The sequence below is a fragment of the Lepisma saccharinum genome, chromosome 15 (assembly GCF_977018435.1).
Source record: "Lepisma saccharinum chromosome 15, izLepSacc3.1, whole genome shotgun sequence".
Classification (NCBI taxonomy): Eukaryota; Metazoa; Arthropoda; class Insecta; order Zygentoma; family Lepismatidae; genus Lepisma; species Lepisma saccharinum.
This window is the reverse complement of record NC_139243.1, coordinates 36,456,859-36,469,659: the sequence shown is the minus strand read 5'-3', so window position 1 is coordinate 36,469,659 and position 12,801 is coordinate 36,456,859. Positions and strand designations below refer to the sequence as shown.

Here is a 12,801-nt window from a genome sequence, read left to right as displayed (position 1 = left end):
TATTTTATTTACTGTTCGACTAAGTTTCAGCCATTGCTTGAACTGTACTCTCATCCCTTTGTGCGCCCTTCTTTTTGTTACAGGTCTGATTGACTCACATCTGGTAATGCATCAGCTAACATGTAACGGTGTACTTGAAGGTATCCGTATTTGCCGAAAGGGCTTCCCCAACAGAATGGTCTACCCTGACTTCAAGTTGAGGTAAGCAGGAATTACACTTACTTGTTTAAAGAGAAGTTGAATATTTTGGCAATCATTTCGCAACAAACCTTCATTTAAAGTTCAATTTAGTTTCTATTACAATGTGGAATTTCGAACAAGTGGCAACGTGTTTTAATAAAACATAAAACGACATTCGGTTATTACACATTAATTCTTCCATTGCGTAAGTTATTTACAACAAATATATTTGCAAATCATTTTAACTTTCTAGAACTTTGTTTTGTGAACGTTTCAGGAGAGCTAAATATTCTTTGGTCGATTTTTATAATTATTTTTTAATTATAAAACTTAACATTATTTCAAAATTGACCTTGATTTGTAGTTTCAATCTATGAGCTTTGGGAATGCCATACATTCGATTTTATCATGTTGTTGGGCCTCCCCGATGGCGCAGTGTTAGCGTCGTCGCCTTGTAATCAAGAGGTCGCGAGTTTGATACCCGATGGAGGCACATAGTGGTTCGGATCCCACTTTAAACTGTAGGTCCAGTTCCAATTAGCTTTACTGTGCGTACAGTGGACTTAAAAACACCAACTCAATCAATCAAATTATCATGTTATTATAATAAGACTGTACACTATAATTTCCTTCGGTTTTATTTTGTATTATTAAACATGAAGGAATGTAGTCACAACGGAGTAAAATCAGTTGACTACGAACAGCAACTTCCCCATGATGGATTTTCGTTATTGCATCGTGCTATGTTGTAGTAAGTATATTTAGAGAATCATTTACACAAACGAAGGGTAGTTTTTTTCTTTGGGATCTGTAATTCGAAAATCCTGGTGGGGATTGTTTGTAAGATAGAAATGTTTGTAATTATTTCTAAAGCGCAGAAAATACCAGACTTATTAGAAGACTTCTGCACTTTTCGAAAGAAACAGTAACTATTCTTGCAAACATATAAAATATACTAGAACCCCAAAATATTAAGCTTCCAAAAGTACTGCTCTTAATTCGGAACGTATTTAGGTGTGAACTTTTCTTTCTTGTTTCATTTCTTCGAAAACTCCATGGTCTTCTCTTTACAAGGTGAATCAGACTTTAAGATTTCTGTTTACTTTAGTCGAGTCGGAAACTAAAATTATACTGAATTCCATTGTATTATGAGCAAATCTTAATTTTAATCAAACGTAAAATGTCATATATGAATATCTGCAAGTAGTCTACTAGCAAGGGAATACATATTACTCATAAAACCGATGTGGCAGAACACCGATGTAAATAGTTAGTATATGTCTGTTCGTTTAATAAATATTACTGGAAATTAACGGGAAAACATACTCAGGAAAATAAAGTTCCACGTCTGGTATGTAAAAGTAATCAAAATAGAATTACTGCATGTAGATTACAAAGCATTACTTACCGATTACTTTAAAAGTTTTTCATTATAGTGATGTATTGAGTTTCAGGTTTATTCTACAACTTCAAGGTAAGTTTATAACTAGACTTGCTCAGGGCAATGTTCCATTGATACACTACTACTAAGTAGTCGGCTCATAAACTACAGTTAACAATTACATATTAGTTTATGCGTATTCGTTCAAATTTTTAGAACAAAGTTGTTATTAACGTTGTGAGATACATGTGAAGTATCCTTGTTGTAACTATCAAAATAAAATTCTTACATGATTTATGATACCTATATTTTATTGCAATTTTTGTTTCCCCAAAGATACATGATTTTAGCTCCTGCAACCATGCAGAGAGAAGAGGATCCCAGGACTGCCTGTGCAAAGTGCTTGGAAGAAGTCGAATTGGACCCTGACAAGTACAGAGTCGGCCACACTAAGGCATGTAACGTGTCAGATTCAACCCTTGCTCCCCCCACAATTGTTATGCAGTACATCTTTGCGATCGAAATGCATCAACAACCATCATTCAGTATTGTTGCAACCCACTTTTCCCTTTCAAGACTGGACTCTGTAGTGCATCCACCCTACGTATCGTTATCTTACCAAATGTTTGTCAAACAAGATGTTTGACTTATCGAATATTTTACCTGAATTTGTAGACCAAGGAGAAATGAAGTTTGCACCAACCCTGCATTGTGACCAAATATCTTTACCTATTTTGTACGTTGAACATATCAGTAGTTTCATACATAATAATAATATAGGTACTGTCTTTTCACGATCAACAAAGAGAGCACCTTGTATTACTGCTATTATGTTGGAAGTATAGCACGACATTTTCCCTACTTATGATAGTATTTAGTTACATATATATACATCAGATGAAACTGAAATGTATATCCGTACAGTGTGTCCCTTTCTCAATTGATTCACCTCTTACTTGTAGAGTTAAGTATCTTGCATGGATAGTGTGTGATTAAGATTATCCGGTAAATATTCCACTGTTCCTGTAGACACCCAATATCAATGCATCAAAGTAAAATATTTGAGTAATTATTTTATTGAGTGTGGTTTGTTCCTTTCTGTTTCACCCAAGATACAAGATTCTTGCTTCCGCCCAAGTATCAAAAATCGATGATCCGAAGAAGTGTGCTGAAATCATTATGGAAGTCATTGCTCTGGATCCTGAGCAATTCAGATTGGGACACACGAAGGCATGTACTCGTACTTGGCTGTGTTTTCGAATACAATTGAAGACGTCAGCTATAGAAGATATAATAATAAAAAAAATACAGCATTTCTATTATGTGTTGTTTGATGTGTTGTCGCTTGGGTTTTGTTCCATATAACGAGACATTTGGGACAAGACGTCCTGGATAGGGATTAACCGGTGATGACTCTTTTTCCTATAGGACAAAAAAAATCAAGTCTTTAAGACTGACTTGCATGCGTGTGAAGCGTGCGTAAGCTTGAGTGACGATTATTTTCATTGCGTGAGAAAAAAGTGTGTTTGGACAACATCTTTCATACAATCGATGTTTTTATTTTTTATCCTTTGCTTTCTTTCCCCACAGATCTTATATGAGTCACTGGACACTCATAATCTGTATAAATTGTTTTCAATTTTCTTTTCGCTTTTTATTCTTTCCAACAGGTCTTGTCTACAGTGTGATGTCCAGCTTTTGTAATAAATATTTTTCATGTGTGTGTGCGTGTGTGCGTTTCAAGGGTATTTCCTACTACCTTTCCTAATCAACCTGAACTCATTTCTTTCTTTTTTAATGACAGATTATACCACGGTACTACTGCGGACAAACATATACTTTCTTAAACCTTCCATGTTACAAAATTTACACTTTATATTTTTCGGTGTGTAGACTACTGTGTAACACATTACAAGTTACCAACTATACGTAAAACTCAAATGAAACACAAAGAAAAGAACCTGTTAATCGGTACTGAGTGTTTTATCTTTCAACAAAATGTCATATATGGTTGCAATTTATCATCGGTATGAGATAATTTAAATTACACCCAAATTAGTAAGAAATACAATATGAAAATGATATTTATACTTTGAATTCGGACAATACTACTTTTAGTGTCGATGACCGCAATAATCTCTCCCTCCAAAAATAATTCTTGTAGGAGGATAAAGATAGTCACGTTATAAATAATGACTGTCATTTATAATTATATGCAAAATTAGACTTTCGGCCCGAGATAAAAAATCTAATTTCAAAGGATATAACTTAGAATAAATTTTTATTATGACTGTCGATTACTTATGTTTTACAAACAGTATATTCCGAAAGTAATGAGCAGAAGAGATACTAGAAAAATCGTCATAACCAGGATGAAGTTTAGAAATTAATTAATATTAATGATTTTTCTACATCTTAGCTTTGTATATTGATTTATGCGTGTGAGACGCATATACAGATACTTATATAAGACTTATGAAAGAAATAGTTCTAATTTTTAAATTGGAATATGGAAATTAGCATTTTCACAAAAGTTACGTCTTGCTAAGACGTCTCTTAGATGAGACACGTAGAACAATATTCCCTCTATTAATATATTCTCCGCGTGATACCAATAAAAATTCTCTTTACTGTGCGTACAATGCTAGAAAAAATAGAAGATTCTCAATATGCTTTATATTTCTCTGTCATTGGTGATGCTATGCACTTTCAGTTTTGAAAAGACGACCTCCGTGGCGGAATGATTAGCACAGCGCCATGACGCCAGGGGTTCCGAATTCAAATCCCAACCAGGGCATGGGTGTGAGTGGTTCTTCATCAATTTCTCGCGTGTAGCCAAAAGTGGCAAAAAAGCGAAGGAAAATGAACCAAAATTAAATCAAATCATCACTCATCCTTATCGTCACGATTAGCCAAAATCGGCAGAAAATCTACTCAGTTTGAAGAAGCATAATTCTCCACATGGTGCTGTATTTAATATACCATTTCCCCGAAATATCTCCAATTTACGATTACAAGCTTTCACGTTGGTGAATCATATCTCATGAAAATACTTACCCTACTGACACACGTTCATAGTATATAAATGAACTAATAGTTTTCAATAGTGTAAAAGAGTAATTTTGGAAAATAGTTTTAAGACACCTCCTCTAGAAACAATACTGCATATATTATGGGGATTTATGGTTAGACTTCTTCATAAACATTGTAAAAGCAAAAGCAATTTTCGGGATTTCAAATATTTCTTTTTTATTGCGAAGACTCATCAATCAAATTAAAAATAATTAACATCTACAATAATGCATTTTTCATTGTTGTGCTCAAATGTTTGATTTTTGCGAAAAGCTCCTTTGTAAACAAATTAAGTGTTGGAATGGTAGATAATTTTCCAATTAGTAATAGAAAAGTAGATAATACTTAGTTTAGGAGAAAGTATCAACTGAAAATAAATTTCGTGTTTATTTCGTTTTTACGTACTAGGTCTTGATTATTTCAACTTACGGGAAACTTAACAGGTGATAGAATTATATACTTCGATTAACCTACATGCAAATTCACGCACGGACACACACATCCTTCCCATGCGTTAAACTCTCAATTTCTTTTCTTCCGTATGCCACCATTGTTTCAATTTTCTCATTCCTACAATACAGTGACCAGATATGCAATCCAGCATATTCTTACAGTCTAGTATGCAACTAATAATATTTCATTATAATGTATTTATAATTAATATTTTGGCGGAGATCACAAGACTAATTTCGCCAAGTTTTCTCCCCTTTCCCTTCCCAGATACAAAATCCTGTGCGCACATCTTGTAAAAGACTCGGTTCCAGTCGAAAAAGTCGCGGAGATTGTTCTGGAAAACTGCAACATCAACCCGGAGCAATACAGACTTGGACATACCAAGGTATACAAAAGGGGAAATGGGGAAACATGTTGCGGTATTTTTATTGCATTGTGCTGTCGGAAAAGGTTTTCTTCTCTATTATCTTTCTTGGACGCCCAGGTTAAAATTTCCGTATTTCCTACTCTAAAAATATCTTTGTTTTGTAGAAATGACCATCGATATTCTAAAATTAATTTCCGGGAGCAGTTAACTTAATATATTAGTTCTTCTAGATAGTACTATAATTTTATGTATAAAACTGTTGAAAGTACTTTAATAACCATAGTAATAAACATTACAGTAGTAGCAAAAATAGCAAACCAGTAGTTAAAATATACTTCTCTCAACTAATAACTTTCTATTCTATATTGTGTAGAATTCAACACATGGAGTTCATAGATGAAAGCCGTTATGCAGTCATATATGTATAGTTGATTGTAAAAAAATACACGTTCCAATTGCGTTGACAAAAATGTTTAGTGTTCCTAATATCGGCACTTTTAAAGGGAGAAAATATTAATTGCAAAATATGTATATCTTTCGTAAAATTTAGGAATCTCAATCTTGGCAAAAAAAAAGTCTGGTATTCTGTAATACTATCGTTAATGTATTACCATCATTACCTTCCCAATCAGAGTGGTTATTTCGACGGCGCAAATAAAATAAAACCGGAAACAAATAGGTGAACAATTCGCTGGAAGTATGTTGAAAATATATACACTGTTTACTGTAATTTTATCCAGTAATTCTAGAAATAGGTAGCAACTTAATTTTAGTGTTTGAATATTAAGTATGCACATCAACATTACTGAAACTACCCCCGTCTCGAACATTATTTTTACTTGTGTTAGAAATGCATACAGTCTGCCACAAACGGATTGTTTTAATTGCACTATATATCTTAGTTCATCTTGAGATATACCAATTTTGTCTCTCCAAACAAATAAAAATCTAGGAATCACGTTAATTATGGATTATCTGTTCAGTTTTTGCGTGATAATTTAACAAAAGCTATTAATTGCGGAAGTTGAAAGAAGTCCGTTACTGAACAAGTATAAAATGTTAAGTCTATTTGTCTGAACCCTTTCTGACAGTTCAAATGTTAATAAATACAGCACACGTAACTGATAATCTGTAGCTAAATGTGCACAGCGATGAAGTATATAACCCTTATACGCATGATATATTGAACTAACTCTAACAAAACTTACCTTGAGCAAGGACTATGATTGCATTTTACTAATATGGAGAAGAAATCGAGCTTTTATGACGTCATCAATGGCTTATCTTGAATTATAATGCAATACGAAGCTTTCGCATAATATGCACATGAAGACATTCAGGTGAGTATCAGCCTCAATTACATCGCAAGCCTAGCATGATCATCGCAAGAACTTATCCTTTGCATGAATCATATTGTAAGTTTTGTAAATCTAGATTAGGAGAAAGTTAGTAAGTTACATGTTCTTGTTATTTAAATCTGTACGTTTGGAGCTATACTTACTGCATAAGTACGTACTCATACCGAATATGTTGTAATAATAACTTATAACGATCACTAGGTCAATAATTTGCAAAATTAGATTATTTTATTACAGGTATTAGGAAAGAAAAATGTGACTATCAAATTGAAATATTTTAATAGCGCTAGAATTTCTAAAATTTGTTTTTTTTTTTTTTTTGCTTTTCTCAAAAGATGAAATTTAGCAACTAATTTAAAATCTTAATTAATTAAAACTTTAAATGTGAAGAACATATTGAGGATAGGTATTATTTGAGAAATCATGTAATGTTGAGTATTCAAAAACTATAGGAGGTTGAAATGACAAATGATTTTATTAACAAAGTAGTTATCATTTTTGATAGTCCAAAGATATTGTTGTCATTAATTATTGTACAGTAAAATTTTACAGTTAGCTCGTGAATATTATTTTGATAAATTGTTACAAAATAAGTGTTAAAAATTTCATTTTAAATGTTTTCTATTAAATTCAGAAGTAATAATTGCCCGCGATAATTTCAAAGATAAAATTCCAGAATCAGATTTGAATGAAATCCAATTCCGCAATGACATTTGCCAAGCAGTAATATATATGTAAAATAAACATTTGAGTCCACTAATACAATTTTATTAATTTGCTGAACGTAATATAACCAATAACTTCTCTATGTTCTGAAGTAAAAATCTGTAGCTTATTAACTCCTTGCCCTAATCAGTTAAGTTTTTCCCCGAATGATAACTATAGGTGTTCTTCCGAGCTGGTGTCTTGGGTCAAATGGAAGAAATGCGAGACGACCGCCTGGGCAAGATTGTTTCCTGGATGCAAGCCTGGATCCGAGGCTACCTCTGCAGAAAGGAATACAAGAAGTTGCAGGAACAGAGGTAGGTTATTTAGGATTTCACAATTAATTTGAGCTTTAGATATAAGCATATAAACGTAACAGTATTCCAGAACTCATGGCGTAAAGAATACAAAATCAGGACTGATAAGTACTAAGAGTATAGTAATGAATATAAGAATATATTCATTTGGTCTGCTAGCGTCGTCGCCTTGTAATCAAGGGGTCCCGGGTTCGATACCCGGTGGAGGCACAAGTGGTTCGGATCCAGTCCCGATTAGCCTTACTGTGCATAAAGTGGACTTAAAACAACAAATCAATCAATCAATCAAATCATTTGGGCTGCCTAATTGCGGCTTAAACCCTGAAGACGTTATGGGTATTTGAAGTAAGTATCGACCAGGGAGTTGTTGTTGTATAAAGAGGAGAGTGACGTTAGCTCTCGAAAGCTTGAAATCTTTTCACAACTCACCTAATCAATAGCCCGAGAGAATCTTTTCATCTTTACAGGCATTGATTGCTTCAAACTCAAGCTGACTAATGCTATCCACAACTAAAGTAGACCTCACTTGTCACGTCCATAACTGGAGTTCGCAGCATTTTGATTAGAAAATTGGTCATAGTCAATGCTTCTTGCAGTTAAATTCTAGATAAGTCCCACTACCTAGAGTCAAGTTTCCCCGTAACAAAAAGTTCATCTTGGCTAATACTTCTTGTAAAAAGTTCAAATTGAATCATGCTATCTTCAGTTATAATTGAACTAGGCCCCTGTTTTTTGTAGAAAGTTCGTATTGGCCAATAATTCTTGTACTTAAAAATTCTAATTGTACTATATTTCGTTACATTCCAACCAGGCCCGTTTATAAGTTCACTACGGGCAACACTTTTAGTTACAGCTCAAACTGAGCCGTACTAAACTACGTTTTCCTGTTGAAATTCGCCTGGCTCCAAACTTATTGTAACTTTGATCGAACTATATACGTATCATTATATTTTCCAAGTAGGCCATTCCTGTAGCTTCAATCCAATTTGTCCTATATTTCTAGTGTAGACGAAACTTACGCTATTCTGCATTTTCTTATATTTCAATTACATTCCAGTTTCTATAAGTTAATGATTCTTCTAATTTCATTCTATTTTTATCTGAAGATTTAATCTACTTAAGTTAAAATAACTTCTAGATGTAAATCTACTTACAAGAGCCGCTGTGCTTTAGTCGGTAGGGCGTCTGACTTCTACGCAGGGGAGCCGGGTTTGATTCCCGGGGTGGATGATCTAAGGTCGGAATTTTTCCAGCCTTGTCCCCGCATAAAGCGACTCTGGGGCTCACCCAGCCTCAAATCAATAGGTACCTGGGGCAACCGGAGGGCGGGGGTAAAGGCGGCCGGAGAATGGTGCTGATCACATCACCTCCAAAATTGTTAAGATCAAGAATATGTGTGGCCCTACACCGACATCCCCATAATGTGCCTTCATGGCACGCTGATATGCACGGGGAACTTTACCTTACCTTAATCTACTTACGGTCCCTATACTCGATTGTGGAAATATAACATTTAACATAACCAAATGAAATAACACTAAACTTTTTACTATTACGAAAATTATTTTTGTGCAAAGTTATATAACATTTTAAACCTCAAATAATTATTGATGATTAGAATAAGAAACAAAATGTAACTGGCGGCAGAAGTTATCACATACCTGTGATGTTGCACATTCTTTGATACAATTCTTTCACTTTATGTTTCACTCTAAATCATATCCTTACTTTGAACTTTACAAAATAGAGCAGTTTAACTAATATCCACCTTGTCTTCATTGTGTAAGAATTTTTTTTAAAAAAAATCCCTTGTTATGATAAATGAGGCAGAAATACGAAGTAAAACTTCAAAATTGGTGTTTCATCTATATAATTTGGAATTCATGTCATATATTATATTCGGATCTGTGAAAGCCAAAATTTTATTAGGGTTTGCATTTTATTTTGTATATTTTGTTACATATAAGGTTTGTTTTCTTAATTATTTCTAATTTAAACTCTATTGTATCCTAAATTTCCAGTGACGTTTAGTATTTCGTTTCATACATTAAGAAAAATAGGAACCTCATACTACAATATTACATACACTCATAACCGTGTGAACCAGAGTAAAAGCGAGAAATAAATCGAAAAAATTCTGCTAGGTTTCCATACATTTCCTCAATATAATTAACCATTACTTTGGAAAAAACAAGTTTTATGGAAGGACTTTATATAAATTAAAATTTCAATTAGTTTAAGAGAAGAAAAATTAAGAATTAAGTTTTCGATTAGAAGGGTTAACAAAAATTGTAATATAAAAAACTGCAAACAAATTTATCTAGAAAATTATATCAAGCAGGACATGCCAGTTTTCCTTAAACAAGCACGACAGTAGCATATATTAAAATAGTCACCAACAACATAGCGAACTATACAGCATGGCCTCCTACTTTTTTCTTGCAGACTTGCCCTCAAAGTCGTACAGCGCAACCTGCGCAAGTACCTCCAACTCCGCACCTGGCCATGGTGGAAGCTGTGGCAGAAGGTCAAGCCTCTGCTCAACGTCACCCGAGTCGAGGATGAGATCAAGGTGCGTACAGAAAAAAGAACTTGCAAATTTTAAGACCACTAATTTCATTATTTATAACTATGAAACCTGCAAATTTTATTTTCTCAGAACAATTTGGACATTATATTCGACATAATGATGGAAATAGTACACTTAAAACAAAGAAAGATAGTATTTGTAGAAAATTTATATAATGGTCATAATTTCTTGAAAGTTTTAGTCATAATTTCTTGAATGTTTTACTATTGAAAGTCATATAAAAACAATAAACGAATAAGAATGCAAGGTTAAATACTATTGCATTGTATTTGTTGTAAAATGTAACTTGTTTTCTAGCTACAGATTTGCTCTGCACCTTCTGTGTAAAATGTTTGAGAGAATATAGTTTAAAACGGTATCTGAAAAAATGCAAGTTGAGTTTGATCATTCAGCAATGTTTTTCATAATTTGTTTCCGACACTGAAACTGCAGATTGTTTACCACTAGCATTCATTTATTGTAATGAAATTTAATTCAATTAACAATCTCCTAGGTTCCACATTTCGCAATATGTGGATAGCTGCTACATATCTGCTCCATACAAGTCCTCTCAGTTCTTAGTTTGGCTGAGAATCATTTACATTTTTAGTATCAACGAAGCACTCTTTGTCACGCTGCCAACCACTCAACCTACACCATCCTAATTTTTGGAAGTTCTTAGCGAAGCAGTTCCTCAGTTGCTAGGATCGACTTCTCATTCCCCTAACGTTCCGACTCTTGTTCGTGTCTCCAAGTCACCGGTTGGCTATCCTTATATAACCCACTTCCGGTTCAGCCGATTTGGATCTAAACAAGAAACAGTTAGCTGTTTCTTGTAATCGTGCCGATCTTTTTCCCTGACTCGACTTGGATTTTTTTTTCTGTTTGCATTTTCAAGTTGTATTTTTGTTCGTAAAACTGTGACCTAATGGATTGCTGTGACACAAAACAGAAACTGGAGGAGAAGGCCCAGAAGGCACAGGAAGCATACGAGAAGGAGTCAAAGCTACGCAAGGAGCTTGAAGTTCAGAACGCCAAGATCCTGTCGGAGAAACAGGAACTCCTTTCCCAGTTGGAGAGCGAGAAGGGATCACTCTCTGACGTGCACGAGAGGACCGCCAAGCTCCAGGCCCAGAAGGCTGACTTGGAAGCTCAAGTCCATGTAAGTATATGACTTGTTGTATTAACATTAACATTATTATACTGTGGTATGGTATCGGTCCCATCGCGCACCTGGTCTGGTGCGGTTACGTTAACGTAAGTCGTTTTTTGCGGTATTTGCTGAATTTGTACTTTATTAACATGAAATTAAGTTTTTCTAAACTATAAAATAGCTTACAATAAGCTATTGTGTGCGCAAAACAAGTGATCCGCAAGAGACGATCTAAAGTCCCCTATTTCACACTACTGACAATACTAAAATTTTGCACATTTGGCAAATTTCTACCATAATCTTTGTTCAAATTGAAAAATGAAACCAGAGAAGTCCCTCTGAATATTTTTTTCCAAATTCGACATTTATAAATTTGTTTCTCAAATGGGAAAATAAACTTCTTCCACTATGTTCCACTACAGTTACATTCTATTATTAATTTTAAAAAAATATCGCAGTATCAGAATTTAAGTTTTGAAATGCCCCTTTCTATATTTTTTTGCAATTTGATCACTAGTCATAATTAAATAACGCCTAAACATATTCAATTAACCGGACAGAAGTTTTGGTGTCACCAATACAAATAATAATTTAAATAAAAAGCAGTAATAAGTTTCCAAAAATCTTTGAACAAGAAAATTTACGTATGTCTTCAACACGACCCGAAACATCGCGATATTTACTCATAGGTAAATTATAACGAAAAATATTCCTGTTATCGCACAGGGATTTTAATAGATAGTTACACAGATGCGGTAGATATTAAAGATGAAAGCATCTGATTTTAGCTCTGCCAGGGCATGATTCAGTATTACAGTGTCACACCCAATATGAGGCAGCTGTCGTGGACTGTGGGATGGAAAGTATATTTAGAGCTGGGACCGTATTGAATCCCTGAAAGGGGTTTTAGTGCCGCAGCGAAATGGAAGTGAGAAGCATTCCAACTTCACTTCATGCAGCCTGTTTAGTTGTGAGAACATTAAACGAGTCTGGATATAACGACATGTTCCATAAACCCTAACGGGGAACGTCAAACGGGTACTGGATTTCATGCACAAAACTTCCAAGAATTTGGTCACTTTTTATATCCTGTTCACGGAAACAACTCTTAAAGGTGCTTGCGAAATTTGACACTGCTTTGAGATTGCGGGTCTGCAGTTGGCACAGGCCCACTTTTGGGCATGATGAATAGCTTCTTGGGTAAATCTGGATTTTTAACCGCTTCGTATGGTATCAATGCACAGAA

At 34.3% G+C, this 12,801-nt stretch overlaps 1 protein-coding gene across 38 annotated transcripts in view; it reads left to right on the top strand.

Annotated features, from left to right (window-relative positions):
* Mhc (myosin heavy chain) overlaps positions 1-12,801 on the top strand; it is a 95,164-nt gene that overhangs the window by 50,220 nt on the left and 32,143 nt on the right. For 28 of the 38 annotated variants that reach the window (XM_083136842.1, XM_083136849.1, XM_083136840.1 and 25 more), the window contains exons 19-23: positions 84-201; positions 2,674-2,791; positions 7,697-7,833; positions 10,279-10,405; positions 11,355-11,564. In XM_083136842.1, the coding sequence (XP_082992968.1) occupies positions 84-201; positions 2,674-2,791; positions 7,697-7,833; positions 10,279-10,405; positions 11,355-11,564 (710 nt within the window). Of the gene's footprint in view, positions 1-83; positions 202-2,673; positions 2,792-5,353; positions 5,472-7,696; positions 7,834-10,278; positions 10,406-11,354; positions 11,565-12,801 lie in introns of all 38 variants that reach the window. The other 10 variants (XM_083136844.1, XM_083136843.1, XM_083136845.1 and 7 more) reach the window with 1 other exon arrangement.